Source organism: Passer montanus, unplaced genomic scaffold (assembly GCF_014805655.1).
Source record: "Passer montanus isolate IOZ18808 unplaced genomic scaffold, ASM1480565v1 scaffold8, whole genome shotgun sequence".
NCBI classification, from domain to species: domain Eukaryota; kingdom Metazoa; phylum Chordata; class Aves; order Passeriformes; family Passeridae; genus Passer; species Passer montanus.
Window position 1 is genome coordinate 7,006,040 of NW_024373256.1, and position 19,626 is coordinate 7,025,665.

The 19,626-nt window shown below is 38.5% G+C and overlaps 1 protein-coding gene across 2 annotated transcripts in view; it reads right to left on the reverse strand.

Annotated features, from left to right (window-relative positions):
• CYTH3 (cytohesin 3) overlaps nucleotides 1-19,626 on the reverse strand; it is a 48,885-nt gene that overhangs the window by 3,489 nt on the left and 25,770 nt on the right. The window contains exons 4-12 of one of the 2 annotated variants that reach the window (XM_039731678.1): nucleotides 19,233-19,299; nucleotides 15,037-15,155; nucleotides 12,494-12,574; nucleotides 10,330-10,442; nucleotides 9,132-9,280; nucleotides 8,256-8,368; nucleotides 1,021-1,099; nucleotides 868-939; nucleotides 580-734 (exon numbers count right to left, since the gene is read on the reverse strand). In XM_039731678.1, coding sequence (XP_039587612.1) covers nucleotides 580-734; nucleotides 868-939; nucleotides 1,021-1,099; nucleotides 8,256-8,368; nucleotides 9,132-9,280; nucleotides 10,330-10,442; nucleotides 12,494-12,574; nucleotides 15,037-15,155; nucleotides 19,233-19,299 — 948 coding nt within the window. The remainder of the gene's footprint in view (nucleotides 1-579; nucleotides 735-867; nucleotides 940-1,020; nucleotides 1,100-8,255; nucleotides 8,369-9,131; nucleotides 9,281-10,329; nucleotides 10,443-12,493; nucleotides 12,575-15,036; nucleotides 15,156-19,232; nucleotides 19,300-19,626) is intronic. The other variant, XM_039731679.1, reaches the window with a different exon arrangement.

Consider the following 19,626-nt stretch of genomic DNA (forward strand, 5'->3'; position numbering starts at 1 on the left):
TTTCAATAGTTTTCAAAACTAAAACTTTTGTTCTCTCTTCCTTGTGGATGACTCCACACTCTTAAGATGGATGGCTGACTTCAAAGCACCACAACTATTCTTTAGCACAAGATTCTATTCCACTGTGATTTGTTCAGAGTCACACCTTCACATCTTGACTATTATTTATTTCTTTAATAAATAGGGTGGGTCTGCTTAGAAACCTTCCAACATAAAGTCAAGCTGTGGAAGTTTAAAGCTGCTTGTGAACATGCTTAAGATACATGTCACTAAAGTTAATTATTGGCTGAAGTAAGAATCCAATAGAATTAGGTTTAAAGACAATTCACACAATATTTTACATTTGAATAGAACAATAAATCCATATTCTCCTCATATGAGTTAGCAACAGCATTTTCTTAGGACCACACAGTATAGATTTATATCTTGATCCATCAACCCCACAGAGCTCACTGTTAGTCCTCGAGGACATTGCCACATCAGAGTTCATCTGACAAGTTACAACAAATTCTCTTTGTATCATACTCTGAAAAGAGCTTATAGCTCATTTCTGAAAGACATTTAAGACTTCAAACTCACTTGATAGATTTAATCCACTCTTCCTTTTCTTCTGGGGTGGGAGCAGATATTCTATACACTACATGGTTTCCTTCCACCACTCGGCCGTCAGCTTCAGTTTTACACGCTTTGATTACCTGACCTTTGTGACTGGGGTTGTAGAGCTCAAAGCAGTTCTGGAGGGTGGAAATGAAGCAATAAATTTAAAAGAACAAAACAAAACTGACAAATAAATTCATTTAACAGTACAATTAAGTTCCATATGGTTTACTCATCTTCATTTAAAAAATGAATATGAAGCTCTCTTACTGGTTTTCTAGGGTCTTCGACTTCTCTTATGCTAAGATTTTCTAATGGAATAATTCCTCTAGGTTCTTTGTCCTAAAAAATTAGGAAAATATCACATTATTAGCTACTTATAAATCTTGATTACAAAGAAAATTCACCACGTTGTATACTCACTGTTGTGTATTCAAAATAATACAGGCAATTATCAGTCAGAATAAACCATCTCCGTTTCCATGTTTTTACTCTTCCCCCTACAAGCAAAAGGTATTCTAGAATTAAACATGTGCTGCTGACAGGGTTTCAACAACAGGCAAGGAAACAATTAAGTTCTGCTTATTTTTCAGAGTATGGTTTAATTGCTTAATGGTAAATGGATCAGGCACAGATGAGTGAGGTTAAAGAACAGTTACTGCGACTTGTCCTGAGGCAGCATCAACTATGGAGGTGCCATCAGCCACAAGAGCCATGGGCAACAGTGAGTGGCCAGACCTGCTCCCTCTGTCCAGGCCCTTACACGTGTTCATTCAGCAAAAATACCAGCTCTGCACAGTGCTGGACACAGCCCTTGCTGCCAGGGTGTGAGTGAGGCCAGCCCTGGGCTGGTCTGACACCCACAGCTGCCCACACCAGCACTGGCTGCAGAACCAGCAACTGCATCCCTGCAACAGAGAAATCCCCTCAACAGCTTGTCCTGGGCAAGGAAAGTGTCCCATCAGTAAAATTAAAGGGCATTTTATCACCCTCATGTCACTCCACTCATGAGCAAAGATGTGATTAAGAACCTGTCTTTACTTTCAGATTTGACATCAAGTGCATTAGGTGCTCAGAAATATTAACAGAACAAATATGATGTGTCATCAATGAGGAGCAAATCCTGTGCCAAAATATACCATATTTACTAATTTGTTATTTTTCAGTATTTTAAAAACATCTTCTCTTCAAGGTTTAATATATCATTGAGTGTACATTTGACAGAAGAAATTGCTACTGCTCCAAAAATGCCAGTTTTTCCTTCATTAACAGTTTAGACAACAGCAACCACAGAGTTCCCTACACCTGCTAATATCACCCTGTAGGGAACAGTTCCTTTTCAGAAACAACAGTATTGTTCTGGCCCTCTCAGTTGTTTTTCTGCCAATGGCTGCTTCAGAACACACTTGGCTTCCCACATTACGTTATTTTAAAATTCATTTCCAAGAAAGACAATTGTAGATAGAGCATGCATATGTTATTAAAGGTTTAGATCCACCATAGTTATCTGACTTCAGGATTATGTCACCACCTGTGCATCATCCATTCAGCAGTGATTTAATTTCATTAAGCCAACATTTCAAAAGAGTGAACACCTGTGCGTAAAAGAGCACCATTAATATATACAATACCCAGTTTAATCCAAGTCATAAAATTAAATTTAAGATATAAGCATAATTTTTGGATCTTTTTGTTCTGCTTAAGATAGCTGGGTTTTTGTTTAATACAGAAATCCAGCTCAAATTAAAGAACAATCTAGGGATATCATGACATTTCTTAATACCAATCTACTGCATATTTGCATTGCAGACCAAGAATGTTGCATGTGGTACCTTCCTTTTGCTGAGTTTCACAACCTCCACAACAACCCAGAGCTAACACATTGCAATATTCAATGTACTCAATAAACTTGATGTTTCCACCAGATGCACTCATATCTTAAGAAAAATTTAATCTGCAAGCGGGTGTGGTGAAATAAGTGAAGGCAAAAAAGTGCAAGATGCAGAAGCCGTGACATAATGAATGGTTGAGTGAACTGAGACAGTGAGGGAAGAACTGGTGGCACTTCAGTACAACCGCTGTGACAGGTCCTTAAACAAACACTGCAGAGATGTTCAAACTGGCACGTAAGTCACTAGAAAAACTCCCCACCACCTTGACCGAGAGCTGGCTCGAGTATCAGGAAGTGTTTGGGCCTGGAAGGGTGAGCTCAAGCTTGACTCCCTGCCAGCCCAGAGTCACGGCGAGCGCCAGGGCGCTGCTGCGGCACCGCAACGTGACTCGCTGTCACATCACCCGGGCCAGCTGCAGGGCTCCAAGTCACGTTCTGCTCTCCAAGGTTAGCAGATTAACATCATTTAACATCTTTATGACCCTACAACACCCTGGTTTTCAGGCTAACAGGTAACAGCAGCTAGCAGAGGTCATGGCTTGTCCAGTTCTAGTAGGAACATAATTCAGGAGGAGAGAGAATGACTACAACAAAGAAAGGTTACTATCACAGAGCAGACTGAAGTGAACAAAGGCATTTCTCATTAATTGTGATATCATGACAAAACACAATAAAAAAACCTAGTAATAACCACATATTTAAAAGAAGTCCTGCTTATAATTTAAGAAAGAAACAACAGACCTAAAACACTCTCCCAGAACAATACGAATTGCAGTAAACAGCAGTTGAGTTTGCTGAATGTTTTCCTGACAACATCTACTCTCTCTGGAAAAGCCAGATTTCTCAAATCTGAAACCTTCTGTAATCATCCTGCAGTTTTGAGGAAGCTTTTTGTCATGAAATATCTCCCAGCTCCAGGGAAGATGAAGTATTTCCATCAACATCCCTCTAACTGCTCCCTTCTCCCTAAAACAGCCAGTAGCTCACTGGGTTACAGCACTCGTGGGAGTCATAGAAATAGACCTTAAGTCTCTGCTGCACCAAGCTATCAGTTACTCTTCCAAAGGAAAAAAAAAAAAGTGAAAAAGAAAAAACAAAAAGCAGTTAGGCAGGATTTTTTGGTGGGATAAGGAACAACTCTCACATGTAAGTCTCTGTCTCCCCATCCCATTACTGAGTTTCAGCTGTCAACAGCATAGAAACTCTAATAAAGCTCAGAATCTAATCTATACTAATCATATTTGCAGGGGTCACCACATCACATGTGTTTAATATGCCTTTACAATGGGCTGCAGCTCAAGCAGGTGGCTGATAAGGCACTGTGGCCTGTAAACTGCACATGAGATTAATAGGTAAAAACACGTGATAACAAAACATTCTTGTCCTTGGCTGAGATTGCTGTAGGCTCACAAAGCAACAACACAGAGTTTAGTACCATACTTCATCTCTTATTCCAGCTCCCAGCCTTTTAAAGATTAAGACTGGAAGGAATTAAGTTAGCAGAAGAGGATCAGAAAACCAGAGTATGAATCCATAAACATTTACAGAAACGGAGAGATAAGTGACACACTTCTGAAAGATCAAACTGATTACAAAAATGCACAGACATCTCAAATAATGAAATATAGAGGCACAGCATCTTCCACAGTAGGTAGAAATTTAAGTAAACTACAAGAAAAGGCTACAGGGCAAAACGGACAGAAACACTATTCTTCACCTTTGTAACTGGCCAAAGTACAAAGTAGGCAACACGGTAAAAGAAACCATCTATAATAAAGGGAAAAACAACTGGCAATGACTTAGGAAACATAAATGTCCAAAGTAAAAAAGGCCTTCAAGCTAAAGGCAGCAAGGTATCTAAAGTTATAAAGTTTCACTCAAATCTTCAGGTCACTTATATAAAAGTTTTAGAGCTGAGAGATGTACACACCAAAAATGTATTTTTTTCTCCTGAGTTCATTTAGATAGCACCAGACAGAACAGACTCAGCAACTACACAGTTGTCTGGATCAAAGTTTGGCTTTCTTTTAAAAAGCATTTTCCCTTGACCACAACCCTGACTGCCTGGACCTGGAAGAGCCTCAGTCCCCACAAGAGCCAAGCAGGTACCGGAAGGCACCGGTTTCCTGATCACCAGCCCTGTTCTCTCACCCCAGATTAGGGAAGAGAAACAACATCCTCCTCCCAAGGCCAGATGTGCTGGAACAAGCACCGCTGGAGGGACAGGCCCGGATGTGAAGCTTTTGGACCTTCTCCAAGCACTCTGTAACCGCCTGACTGGCAGAAAAAATTAACACACTCATGTGTCTGGCTGAAATCATTTCCTCTCCAGTTTGGAGGAATAATGTCAAAGTTTCTCTATAAAATATTACACAAACCAAACAATTGGCCAAGAGAAGCTGCTTAAGGCAAGGAAACACCTTCCTGGCAAAACAGTTCTAACTCGGGCATTAGCAAAGAGAGCACAGGCAACAATTTCAAAATACTTGAGAGTGGATGGCAGAAAATGTCATGGTATTAACAGCACTCATTATGCAGAAAAATCTGAAGGCTCACAGTGTGTCAAGCTGCTCCAAGGAGGACTCACTAGCACTCAGCAGCTTTCAGTTTTTAACTTGCTGCATTCATTTTCATTACACCATGCTTCAAACGATGCAGAACTGAATGATAATTTAGGCCTACCAAGATAAAGATGTCTATTTAAAGGCACTGGCTAAGTCCAGACAGATAAAACCAGAATTGCTGTCTGGCTGCCAGGTTTGGCACTCGGACTTAACAGAGTCACCTCTGAACAATTCAGAGCAGCAAACTCTCCAAAAGCCTTCTGTATCCTCCCAGCCTTCTAAAACTCAGACCAGTCTCTTGGACAGATGAATTTCACAAATATATTAAAGTTTCACGATATCTATCTTCTGCCCAGAGAAAAACCAATACAGTAAGGGATGGAATACTAAAAAAGGGGCACAAGTACATAAATGGGAAGAGCTGACTGTGAGAAACACCAGGTAAAAAATACTGTATTGATATACTCAGAGTCTGCAAGTAGTCTTAGTCATGTTTATGGTTTTATGTATAAACTTTCTATTCAACTTCTATGTTTTATCACAACTGAACACTTAAACCCTCATACAGGAGTTTGTCTCCTAAGCATTTCAACAATACACAAGTTTTTAGTATCAGAAGCTTCTAGAACTGAAGGAAACCCCACCCATTTCTCAAGATGTGCTTCCCAAGAGAAAGGACTGTAAAAATGCAAACGATGTGGATTGAGACAGCACTCCCAATATACAGTTTAAGACTCCTAGCAAATAGGAAACTTGAAGGAGAGGAAAGAATTAAAAGGGAAAAAAATAAAGAGGAAAAAAAAATACTGTCAGGTTTATTTCTGGTCATTGCATCTAAACCAGCAGTGTATTAGTCTGTACCAGTCTGTGTCTGGGGAAGAAATGCAGTCTTTCACAGCAGCACAGCTCCAGGCATTCCCAGGCTGATTCACCAGAGGCTTCTGGACACGTTTCATTTCTTTATTCAAATAACCCTCACTCCGTGGGAGTGTTACGTGTAACACCCTTCTGCTTCACACACCCTTTTACTACTGGGTTTTCCCAGGCTGATTCACCAGAGGCTTCTGGACACGTTTCATTTCTTTATTCAAATAACCCTCACACCGTGGGAGTGTTACGTGTAACACCCTTTTACTACTGGGTTTTCTGTGCACTGTGCCTCATCTGCATCCTACACACTGAACACTCAGACAGAGTTTGCAGTCCTGTCTGTGGTTTATTGACTTTGCACCAGAGACAGACTGTGCAGAGGTTCCTGGCAGCTCTCACTTACTTTCAGTCATCGCTTCCTCAATTTCTTTGTTCCTCTATTTTTTTTACATCTTTTTTATGGGCAGTTTCTTCCACAGAGGATGTTGTCACTCCTCTACACACACTCACACTTGCCTGCACTCCTATTATGTGGAAGTCCATGAGGGAGCACTGGCACAGCAACAGGCACAGCAGGGCCTTACACTCGACCTCTTCTCCAAGAAGCACATTCCACCCACACCAGCCTGAAAGGCTTTTCTGTTAGCCATCATCTCATATGCTACCAAATGGAGAAAAGCTGCAAAGTCATGTTTGACATCGTGCTAGCTGAGCCAACACAGGTCAAAAAGTAAGAACTTTGCTTCTTTGTAGTTAGAAAAGGAGCCCCACAGCATCTGTAGCACAGAGGTCAGAATTTGACGTTGGGGAGCATGTGAATGAATTCCAAATGCTTCCTTTTCACATCCATTTCCTTCCAGCACAAGCATGACCACCAAGTTCCAGGTGCAATCAGCACTGTGGCCTATGGCTCTATCCAGGCTCTACTTTCAACATCTCCCCATGTGCACCCCAGCACACATCAATTTCCACACTTTAGTCACCATTCTCCAAGTGCTAAGTTCCTTCCACTTCAACACATTAAAGTGGCCAACAACTGTCTCTAGTGAAGTGTGTGCTGTTTAAATTTTAAAAATTTATTGTCTTGAAAAGAATTCTTAAAACAAAGTGTCAGTCTCCTTTACATAGGGAAAAAAATCCCTAAGGCCAAGTGAAAAAGTGAATCTCATCAACTTCACAAGTCTGTAAAAACAAAGGCATATTACAGTGGCAGGAGACTGAACCACCTGAGGTTTCTGCAGCCCTAAATTTGAAGCTCCTTTAAGACTCTGTTAAATAAGCTAAATGTTTAAATAAGCTGAATATTTCAAAAGGAAAACAAGCGGGAAAAATAACAGCTTTTACAAATATGTAGTTCAAATGTAATCAATCTTTCAATAATCTATTATCATTGATTAACAAGTAACAAAAACACTCTGAAACTTCATGACAGAGTATGACACGTTGTTTACTCTCAGCAGAGATTATTCTTTCCTTGTTATGTTCTTCCATGAATGATAAAAGTGTGCTGAAGTCATCCTTATTTTCTGCTTTGCATGTAAATGCTTTCTTCTTTTGCAGAACACACCTGCATGTGAGTTAGACACTGACACGCCAGTCCCTCAGAGCACCACTGATGACACTGTTAGTGACACTGAGTGAAAAAGCAAAATGCTACAACGAATCTGATTTTTAAAAAAAAAGAAAAGAAAAAAAGAAAACACCAGGAGGAAGGAGGAAGAAAATAAAAGAATGAGCAACTGAAGAAGAGGGGACTGGAAAGCAATCAGATACGTACCTCCTAATGCAGAATAAGCAGAGACAGCCAGTCACAGAACAGAAAGGTGATAGGTCATAGGCCATAAGGAAAACAAGAAGGCACATTTAAACCACTCATTAAAAAATCATAGCTAAAACCAAACCAAGAGAAACTCACAAATAATATGGAAAAATAAAGACATACAAAAATATTTGAAGAGAAATCCTTTTCTTGCACACAGAAAACTGTGTTGAAACATCACACACAGTTTTCTGAAATGACCTTATGGAGACTCAGTTGTTATTTATCAGTCACAGCATGTGGTAAATACCATGTGGTGTTTCCTTTTTGTCGATGAGTTTTTATTTCTCAGATCTCAGAAATAAAACTCCGAAGTTTGAAACAAGATTGCTAATTTGGGTATGCAAAATAAGAAGTAACAGCCTTCAGACGTAAAGGAGCTACTTATTTTGGTTCATACATTTTTAAATACAAAGTGAAACCTGTTACCTTCACAAGAAAGCAGGAAGACACAGAGCAGCAAACATGCTAACAATGAACAAACACACAGCAGCAGAACTGCCCTTGTGACTAACCTAATTTCAGCAGCCAACCTTCTCTATCTGGATTAAAAAATGTATGCGTTAGATCATTTCCATCATCCTCTGGAATTTTAAATGGCTCATTCTTAATACTTTCATATAAATTCTAGAAAAATAAAAGAGGAAAAAGACCTCATTAATAAATGTCTTAACAGAAAATGCAACCAGGTTATCTTACTGCTTCTCAGACTATTAGTACAAAAAGCACAGGAAATATTGTCCATAAAATTCTGGACCACCCCCTGTCTATCTTTGTTTACTACTTTGATCAAGTTTGATTTTAAACTACTTCATCTATAAGCAAGTCTCTCTTCAGTACAAATTTCTTAAGCACTCCTAACAATGACATTTTTATTTTAATTTCAGCATTTAGTGTTTTGAAGGTTTCGAGATCAGTTTCATTTAGTACAAGTTCTGCCAAATGAATCTGGATTTTCATAAAATGGTGTAGCCCATAACACTGTCTTACAGTTATTTTTACTGATTTCTCAAGGAGGGAGTTCCACAAGACGTGGGAAATACGAGAGGCAATAAAGAAAAAAAAAATTATTTTTTTTTCTGATAGAAATGCTGTTTTTTTCATAAACAGCCAATTCCACAAGAATTTTGCCATAAGCAAACTACTGAGAGATACAGAGCATTTTCTCTGAAACAGCCTGTTCTCAACAAAAGGTTGGATATAGGCAGAACTAGCTCAAAGTAGCTGTGAATAACAAAAAATGCTTCTTTCAGCTACTCAAATGGGTACACATGCTAGAAAATGTTCTTTTGCCTTCCCTTGACAAATCTGCCTGAGAACTGTTGTACACACTTTTAAGTCTGCTATTAAAAACACAAAGCCAGGCTTTGTCCTACCCAGCCCCACTTACCCTCAGCAATTCCTCTGGAAGGTCTCCACCTTCATTAATCCCACGATTCATGGAGATAAACCTCTCCACTGTGGGTTTATCTCTCACGTTGTGGTTGTGCAGGCTGGTATTCAACATAATGATGGCAAACGAAAGCACGTAACATGTGTCTGAAATCAGATTTGAAAAATGGTTTATCTCTCCATGTAGTGTGTGTACAAAGCTGTAAAATTAGTATAGAGCTCATCCTGACTGATAAAGAAACAGTCAAAAAATCCTGAACACTGTACATAAAAGTATAAAACCCTTAAGCTGTTGACGGAAGGCCAAGAAGAAAAAAAATATTACAATTCAAATAAAAAACAAGTATAAGAAAAGCTGTATGGGAATAAAAAAAAAAAAAAACTCTTATGCTTATTGCTACCACCCTAAATTAACATTTCACTTGAAACGCTTAAGTGTTGGGCAAAATGTTCTCTGCACAGATTTTGCCTAAATCATAGTGGTGGATGCTATAATAAACCTGGTCCATCAGCTTCCTCCTACTCAAAGTACTTCCAAAGCTCTCTCCAAAGAGAAAGAATGGTCTCTTCAAAGTGATATTCTGGCTGCATTTAAAAAGACTGAAAATGACATTGACTCAATTCCTTGGCATACAGGAGGCAGCTAGCACTACTGGATAATAGCAGAAAATGACAAAGGAAATCTTATCATGCCTCTTGACATAGTTATGATTATAGTAAATTCTCTCAGAATTCAAGGACAAGATTCTGTGTAAGAAAAAGCACAAAGAAAACCTGCTACAGAGAGGGGAAATGTGCCTGCATCTTCAGCAGTTTGTTATCAGTAGCTGTTTTCCTCTCTAGCTGTTACAGACCTGCTTTACACCAACCTTTTCCCATCCTATCTGTTCCTTAAATTAAGTGATCAAGAGCAGTCTATTTGTGTATACAGCCAAACAGAACAGCAATGCCAGGGCATTCTGTGCAGTTCTGTGATGTTTTATAAATGAAAATGCATTCTGACCATAAGCTTGCACCTCCTGGATTAGTCAGTCACATTTTCTCATTTCTCAGGTATTTCTCATTTCACACATTATTTTTCCCTAACTTCCAACTGGCCATTACCCCTTGGCATCAGATGCAGAAGAACACACATATACATAAATAAAAATTCTATTTGGATCACATGAGAACTCCTGTGGTCTCCTGTGACTGACCTGTGGACTGGAAGACTCCTGGGTTACAAAGGCAATAGCGTGAAGCAAAAGCTTCCATCATACGGTCAATTTTTTGAGCCTCTCCTGGGAGTCTGAAGCTCCACAGAAACTGCCTACAAAAGGGAAGAATAGTTGTTAGACTCATTCCAGTACTTATATATCAGGTTTTTATTACAAATAATCCGAAAAAACACGGAAAAATTAAAAAAAAAAAATCAGCATTGTCTATATAGAATGCCCTAGAAATATGTTCTCAATCTCTCAACACACAAGTCAGGAGCTATTATAAAGCAACATGCACAGATGGCTAGCCCAGTAACTCAGCCAGCAACACTGCATGCTATCAGGCAAGATAATATGGCAGTTCATATTCTGAGGCTCTCTCTTTTTTCCAGACTAGTAAACAATTTTCTGTATGCATCCCATTTTTGCCATGAGAATGCTATGGGGGGGAAATGAGTTCAAGCCTCCCTGGGTTTCCTGGCTACAAAAAGCAATGAACAGTCAGCTAGACTTTATTCACAATGTAAAAAGACACATTATACAAAATATTTCTGGTGTAAGGAGAGAGAAACAAGGAATACAGAAAGACTTAACATATTTACTTAAATTCATACAAAACCTTCTAAAAATGGTAACAACAACAAGAAAACCCCATTGCTTAGAGAGGTGCTGCCTGTCTACTGTAAGCTCACCCTACAAGAATCAGACCTAGGCCTTAAAAAGAACAACTTATGTCATCATTTCAGTAATTCTGTAATATATGCAGGTAGATCTTGCTGCTGTGCTTAGCAGCATAAACTGAAATACAGAGTTTGCTTTTGTAACGTACTATTTCTACACAGAGGTACACTGGAATGCATACAGGACAGAAGTCTTCACAAATTTATTTTGGCACACTGTGGCACTGAAACGTTCCAATGAATTTCATCATTTATTCTTTTATCTCTTAGCAAAAGAATTATCTGAATGAAACCAGGATCTAAACCAGCAAAGTTACATGCTCTGCCATGCAAAACAAGTTCTCATTATTCCCTGTACACTGGATGCCAATATAACAATCATTTATTCCTGTCTTCATTGGTTTTCATTTTAGGACATCATATTCAAGTGTCACAGGCCATCTTTAGTTTGTCAGCTCTATGTACTGTCTTTTACTCACCTCGTGCAAGGTTCCAACCCAGATCACGAATTTTGTAAGCTACCAAAATACAAACATTTAATAGTAGCAGCTGCTAAGGAAGAATAAAGTCAAACCTAAGATCAAACTGGGTAAAAGAGACAGGAATACGAAGCTTCCCAGACAAGCTTCAGCAGCCACAGAAAAGGCTTCTTTGGCCCAAGCCTCAGGCAGCTCAAGTTATCATCACCACATCACTCAACCAGAGCAAAGCTGTTCTGACTCCACATCACAAGGCACTGCACCAGAAACAAAGATCACACGGACATTTCCATTTATCTGGTGTCAGGAGGGAGTCACTTGCGGCAAAAAACAAGGCAGAACTGTCTAAGTCAACCTAATTTGATCAATCTGTTACAGATTTTCACCAAGATGAGAAGGGATCTCACAAGGTCACTGTATGCAAGCATCCCAGATAAATCAAGGGAACTGTTCATGTAGCAAGGGAAGAAAATAAACTAAGATATCACACTTTCTTTCACATGACAAGTGGGAAACTGAGGCAAGCAGAAGGAAATCACTTGTTTCAAAGTTTACCTCTCTGTGACTGAACATGATCAGTGAGAGTATGGATCAGTGGATTTCTCCCCCTCCCTGCCCAGAAGGACAAGTTGAGGTGGAGTAAAAGGAGGAAGAAAATTATTTATTTAAGTAAAGAGTTTATTTATTTTTAACCTATCTCTGTGCTAAGATATAAAGCAGGTCTTCAAATGTCCACATATGGCAGGCACACCGAGGATTAACAGCTGTTTTAGTTGTTTGTATTTGCCTGAAATAACCAGGAGCTTTCACCCTCAAGGGCAGCACACACACAAGCCGTCAGAAGGGTTAAACAGAGCTGTCTCTGCTCACTTGCACAGTAATTTGTACAGTTGTGCTGAGCTGTAGAGCAGCTTTCTGACGAATAAATCAACACAGTGACTCATATAAACATGCAATTTGATAGAGGAAGCTCAGGTCAAAAAATAGAAAGAATTTACTCACCTTAAGGCTTGTACAAGATTGAGATCAGCGAACTCATGGAGTTCAACAAAAGCCTGAAGAACTTTAATATTAAATTCATCTCTATGAAAGACAAAAATGGCAATAGACAATTACAATCCTGACCTTTAAAGACTTGTTAGTTACCTCGATTTGCTTCCAAAAATAAATAAGGAAATAAACACTCACACTGACCAAATAAAGCCATCAGAAATAATCTACACATTTTTTGAAAGGTATTTTCATATTTAACACTAGTACTTTGTCCATTTTTGCTGGTAGGTTAGCAAAAGCAGTACATTTGAACTTATTTTAGAACTGCTTATTTAAATGACCTAAAAATAGCCTTGCCTTCTTTGCTTCACATTTATTATTACTGTACCTGCCTTGACACAGAAGGATACCTGAGAAATTTCATCAGTAAAAAGCCTTTTACAGAAATTGTCACGAATTCTTAAAAATGGTTAATATAAGACTAATTCCACTCTAAGAACAGAAAATATTGAAGCAGTATATTAATTTATATACAAAGATAAGAAACAAAAATGCTTATATTGATTGTATCCAAGAAAAAGAACGGCTTTTGAAAAGAGCTGCTTAGTATGTACTGTACTCTTACTCCATTCCCAAGAATTGGTACAAAGTTAACTAAAATCAGAAGAGGTTTTGAATGGGCTTCCTCTCACCCATCTCTTACATTGGTATGCAAATAATGAGCCAAATTATGCTTTTTTTGGTACAAGGATGTTTAAATTCAAAACTAACATTTAAACATTAATTAACACAAAGCTATGTGCATGGACAGAACTTGGCCCACACCACATCCTGTGCCAGAAGAATAAAGGTTTATAATCCTCAGGGTGTGCTTTAAATACCTCACCAAGACAGAATGTTGCATATCAGTCTCCACCCGAAAATAGAAAGGTGTGCACCCACCAGGAATTACCTGCTGCTCTGCTGACTAACTGCACACTCACACTAACCTGCAACACTCAGGAGTAAATACCTCAAAACCAACTGTTCATTCATTAGCATGTTCCTACATGGTTTGCAGAAAAACACACCAGTTCTCTCAGGAAATCCAAGCCATTCTCATCAAATTTACCAATGCATAATTCAACTGGGCAACTGTTTTTCAATGAAGGGGCATGAGAGTGTAATAAAACAGAGCACTCCAGAGGGGTATGTTTTTACTTAAAGCAAATTATTTATCTTGTTTATAGGCATGCAGTACTTGTGCTGAGTACACCTCCAAAGACAGAAGACAAATAATAAAATGCTCCAGGAAGCCACTTAAAAAAAGAAGTGACGATTTACCCACACAGAAGTAGGTAAATCTTTTTTTAGAATATAATTAATCCCTTATTTATTATAATTTTTGCTATATTTTTAAGTGTTACCTTATTTCACTTCACCATTCATTTTTTCAGCTTGCTGAGCGCTATAAGACTATAAAAATCGGTAATATAGAATCTATCTCTTTATGGCAGAATGTTATATAAATATTTCAGTCTGTTGACTAACCTGGTCTTGTCCTCAGCTATATTTAGCTAGAATACAGAAGTAATTTATGATGGGCCCCTGAGAGGGGATGGTAAAGCAGAAGACAATGTCCTCAGACATAATTCTGTTGTATAAAACCCGTTGACATGTCTACATATTCTGCATAGAAACTCCATAACACAGATCTATTTTCAAAATGCTCATATTACAGTAAAAACTTTGACTGAACCTATGAAAGCCAAGAGGAAACTGCTGAGCAAAAACCACGCTGTTGCTGCTGGAACCAGACTGAAGAGTGTCTCAAAAAGGACCTGCCACAACCCAGCACCACAGGAGCACATCCTGAGTCACCTTTGAGAGCTCCCCAGGCGGCACTGGAACGTGTGCCAGCATGTACACACACTCTCCAACCACTGCACTGCTGCCTCTCTCAGCTGCCTTTTCCAAATCAATTCCTGGGTTACACAGCAATGGAAGTCATTTGCATTCTGGTGTTTTGCAAGTGTGCATAAATATGCACTCTGCATGTTTATTGTAGCAGGGCTGATAAGGACAGGGTGCAGCTGCCCTTGGAGACACCTGCTTAGCAATGGGACGTGTCTGTGTGCAGGGAAGTGACAACCAAAACCTGCTGGAACTACTGTCCCAGGAAATACCTGTTTTAATAAGTAATTTCTTTACAGTCCAATTATTACTGACTGTAAATCACTCCTCCTCTGGACACAGTACTAAGAGTTACCAGTAGGGTTGCAACACAACTCTCAGACATTCCAAAAGCTCATGGTATTGAATTCTGCACCACAGACTTGGTTTAGTCAAGATACTAAATAATAGTTAATTAAACATCATGCCATGATGTACCCATTTAAAAATAAAACCCTATCACAATACTGTAGCAACTTTACATCTCCACTGTAGCTTTTATGGATCTCAGAGAACTTGAGCAGCTCTCTCCTGCAGCCTGTGAAGGGGAAGGGAAGTACCCAAAACCTGTGAAAGGGCTCTGTAAGCTCAAGAGCAAAGTTCCAATATTTTTACTTTACCTTTCACCGAGGTAATCTCCAATTACCGTTTTATTTAATCCTTCTCCTTTATAAAGGAACTGTGCAATGTCTTCTGCAGTGTTGTGCAGGAGGTCATTTTCTATCAGAAACTGTATTCCCTAGGGAGAGCAATTCCAGAGGAAAAGAAATGTTATGTCTTCTTCCACAAGCATTTAAGTAAATATCACTCATAACATTTGGTATTAATATACTGACACAGACATACACATAGCACATTAAGAGTTACATTACCTACAGATTTTTATTTCTTTTAATAAAATGGTAAACAAATGTTTTTCAGTTAGATGAGCAATATTTAGTACTTGTTTTAAGATGAAAACGAAAATGCATTTTTAAGGCTAGAAGTACTAGGTGGCAGTTTGAATCACTCAACCCTCAATATTTGATTTGAAAGATCAAATATTAATTGAATAATGATTGCACATTGCTCTTTGGAGCTAATGTGTGAGCTGGCCTGTTCCCAACATTGCATCAATGTCTGCAGAGCCGTAATCTGCAAAATCATATAATGAAGAGGTACATAGAAACTACTTAATCACAAAATCAAGCATCTGGTATAATCTACAAACTGCAACCCAATACATCAAGCCACTACTTGCAGTAGGAAGTCACAGCTGAAGGTACTGAAACCGGTTTAAAAGAGTTTATGCTGACATTGGGATTATCAGTGAATTCTGGTTGTGCTGGAACTAAACTATTCACAAAGGACTGCAGCTACACTACTGACAAAGGGCTGCTCAGTCAGCTGCTGCCAAGGGCAGGTGGAGAGTCTTACCCTGTCCCTCAGAGGGTACTTGCTCAAGCCCCAGGACTCCTACTCCTCCATAAATTACTGCCCTACAACTGGCACACGCTAGGGAAGCCCAGAGACTGCTCTGGAAAGCAGCAAAGAAAGGAGACTGTGAGTTACACCGAGATCATGGCAAGGATGGGAGGGGTGGTGTTCTGACCCTGATGGAGAGAACCATCCTCTGTACAGCCCACAGACCCCAGCACAGATGTTGCTACTCCTGCTGATTTCTTCCAACTCTTAACAACATGCTGGTGTAAAGTAGAAATGGAAATTTTAAGTAGCCTTAATGTCTTGGATTCCAAATATGTACAAAAGAGGTTAAAAAATTATTACTAATATCCTCTACTAGACTATTTCAGAATTTCAAGAATACTTGTTTTTCAATTTCTGCAACTGGAGTATTATTTATTTCATTACAACTGAAAAAACCCCGTTTTTTAAAATATAGCATAGATGGCCCTCTAGTAACATTCAAAAGCATTATTATCCTTCTGTTTAATTAATTCAAGTTTTTAATAATGAAATTGTTACCTGCTTGACAAAAAAGGTCAGTTTTCTCACCTAATTTAACAGGGAAAGTAAACTGTGATGTCATAAAGCTTGAAGCTTTTTTTAGAAAGTCTGGAATGTAATTTTCTCAGAACAATTTCATCATCATCTGAAAAATTTCCATGCTAGGCTGGTACTCTGACAACTTAATATTTTGATAAGTCATTTCAAAACAGACATGATTTCTTTGCAAAGAATATATCCATTATATCTTGAACCAGAAATTGCTGAGCTTTCCTCAAAACTGATCCCTTCAAAGCTTATTTGTACAATATTTGACTAGGCAACATAGTGCTTCTTCCCGTCCCAAGTTATACAAAAAGCTTTCATCTCTGAAAATCAAAAGATATCAGAAATAACAGATTCCCTTGGTTCAACACCTGGACCGTATTATTCATGCTTGGTATCAACAGACTGATCTGAATAGGTTTTTTGAAATTATACAAGTTACTGATAATGGACATGACTTGAAATATTGAAAACAAATTTCTGTGCACAGAAGCAGACACTCTCCCATATTTCAAAAATCAATTTAATTTTCCTTTTCCTGGATTTTTTAAGAATTATTCCTAAGATGTTAAAGAACCAGAAGTCAGACAGGAAAAGTAATTTGTCTGGGACAACAACTTCAGCGTCTGGAATAAATGGCAAAATAGGCCAAGCAAACCCCCGGCACCTCCTACACCAGCTTTTGTCTTGATGCAAATTTTCTTTCTGTAGACTGACAGGAGACAGATGACAGCTGTACTAGTTTAACTTACCCACACAAAACTCATTGCTACAGACATTTTCAATATTCACTACGAATATTGCATGGATTTTTTTTTTTACATCACTGCAATGAAATCTGCTTTGAATTTCATCGCTTTTACAGTAACTCAATTATAAATGTTGCAGTTATTTAAACCCTGCCTTTGCCACAGAGAATTCATTTCCTGGGCCCAACACAGGCAGTACCAAGTTGAGCACAGTGAATTTCCAGCACAACTTGGTCTCTGCACAGGGGATTCCTGAAGAGTTTTACACAAACTTCACTATTACAGCCCTTCCCATAGGAGCTCACCAAACCCAAACTCCCAGGCAGAACATCCTGGAAGTACATAACACACACCTATTTTCAGAGGGGGCAAGGAAGAATTGTTTCACACACACACATGAATGTGTAATGATCTTCCAATAACAGTGATAAAAGAAAATTACCTCACTGTGCTCCTGCTAATATGAAAACATGAGTCCTCTGTTACCTGGTTTTAAAGGAGGAAACTTGGTGGGTTCAATCCAAGTATTATTACCCCAGTTCTTTGGCATTCCTAAATCCAGAGAGCATCTTCCCTCCTGTTTCTGAATGAAAAGCATCCTTTCCCAATGAAGCCAGGTAGCTTTCCCCAGCACCAGAGGATGCATACATACTTCAGCTGTCTGTAACTTAATGTGACAGCTGCAAGCAACACCACCACCCAGCTTTAGAGCAGACAGCTACTGCAGCCACCACTGATCACAGGCATTTATTAAGAAATTACTACTCTGAGTCTGTTCACCACATTTAAATGATGTTACAGTAGCAATGTGGCCATAGCTTCTATTTATAGCAATAATTTCATCCAGCCAGAACCGTAACAAAAAATAGTTAATGCTGGAATGAAAGGATCTGACATCATCCTGTGACCTTGCCACAAACTTCTAGGACTTGAAAGAGCTGGAGAACCACAGGAAACTACCAGGATATTTGGGGGTATTCTGCCCTCAACAGAACAGACGTTAAGCAGTCACCAAAGTGGAACATAAAACTAAAAGACATGGCCAGCATTTTAGAAAGGGTTCTTGTACTTGGGAATTTCTGGCAAACTGAAAAGAGTCTGAAGAACAGAAACTATACTGTACTTGGAACATTTCAGAAAAGCCAACAAAATGTAACTGAATTCAATACAATTGGAAAGAAAACATGTCAAGACCACAGAAAAACAAATGCTAAATGATTTCCAAGAAGACCTTAAAGAATACTCTTCACAAATTCAAAACAGAATCTCAATTGCAAACAATAGAGGACAATAAAACAAAGCAAGGAAGATGAAATATGAAAATCAAAGGCTAAAGGTCAAATATGTCAAAGAAACTCTTCTAAATATTGCAAGGGAAGTCTGTAAGATAATGTGCAGGTCCCCAGATTTTCCAGAAAATTAACAACTATTTAAGAAACAGAGAGGCACTCCAGTAAGGACTGCATTACTGCTTGGCTACATGCACAGCAGATTCCTTGAAGCTGGTAACCTAACTTGTACAAGTCAGATAGGTACACATCTATGTGTGTATATATATATATATATGTACAAAAATACAGAGGTTCACACATGCTTTTTCAGAAACAGGCTTTAGATATCCAAATAGAAAAGTCTGTATGAGAACAAATTAAAAAATATGGCAAAGATATTTTGAAGAATAAAAATAGGAGAGCATTAAAGAAAAAGAAGTATGGCCTCACTAACAAGCACAAATGAAAAAATATTTTTAATTATATTTGACATATCAACACAGAACACCTCTATCAGGTACAAAGTAAGCCAGGTCAATCAATACCTGGCGTATTTGGTTGTTGATAAGTAACCTCCATTATCAAGGGTTTGTTTAAGTGAAAGAAGCACACAGCTGGCACCTGACCTGATGGCTGCTTCCAGTTTAACCCTCTGCTCAGTGTTACAGGACATGCAAGTAAGGCTATGAACTTACATTATCAGAAATATTTCTTTAAAAAGCCATAGAAGTATTCGAGTATTCGTCATAGATCATACTACAAGCAGAAACTTGATTTCTGACAGTTGAAAAAAAAATTCTTTACCTTCTTAGGGTCCATGTTGAATTTCTTCCTTCCCATGGCTATTTGCTTATTTCTTTGTGTAGTTTTGCTACATATGGAGACAATGAAGAAACAAGCACTTACCAGTCACTCTTTTACAAAAAGACTTCTAGATGAGCTTATAATTTGTTTTGGCTACTTTGTATTTCCTACTACAAAATTAAGACATTCACTTTTTATAATAGAGAAAATTATGAGACTATTTTCAACTCCTTTAAGGAACTGCAGCTTCAGAGATCCATATCCTTATCAACTGGACAGTAAAATATTACACTTTATCCAACATATTCTCTGTCCAAACAAATGACACACCTGCATGGGATAGAGTCAGGCTTTATAACAGACTAAATAAAGGTAATCCATCATTTGTTTAGCA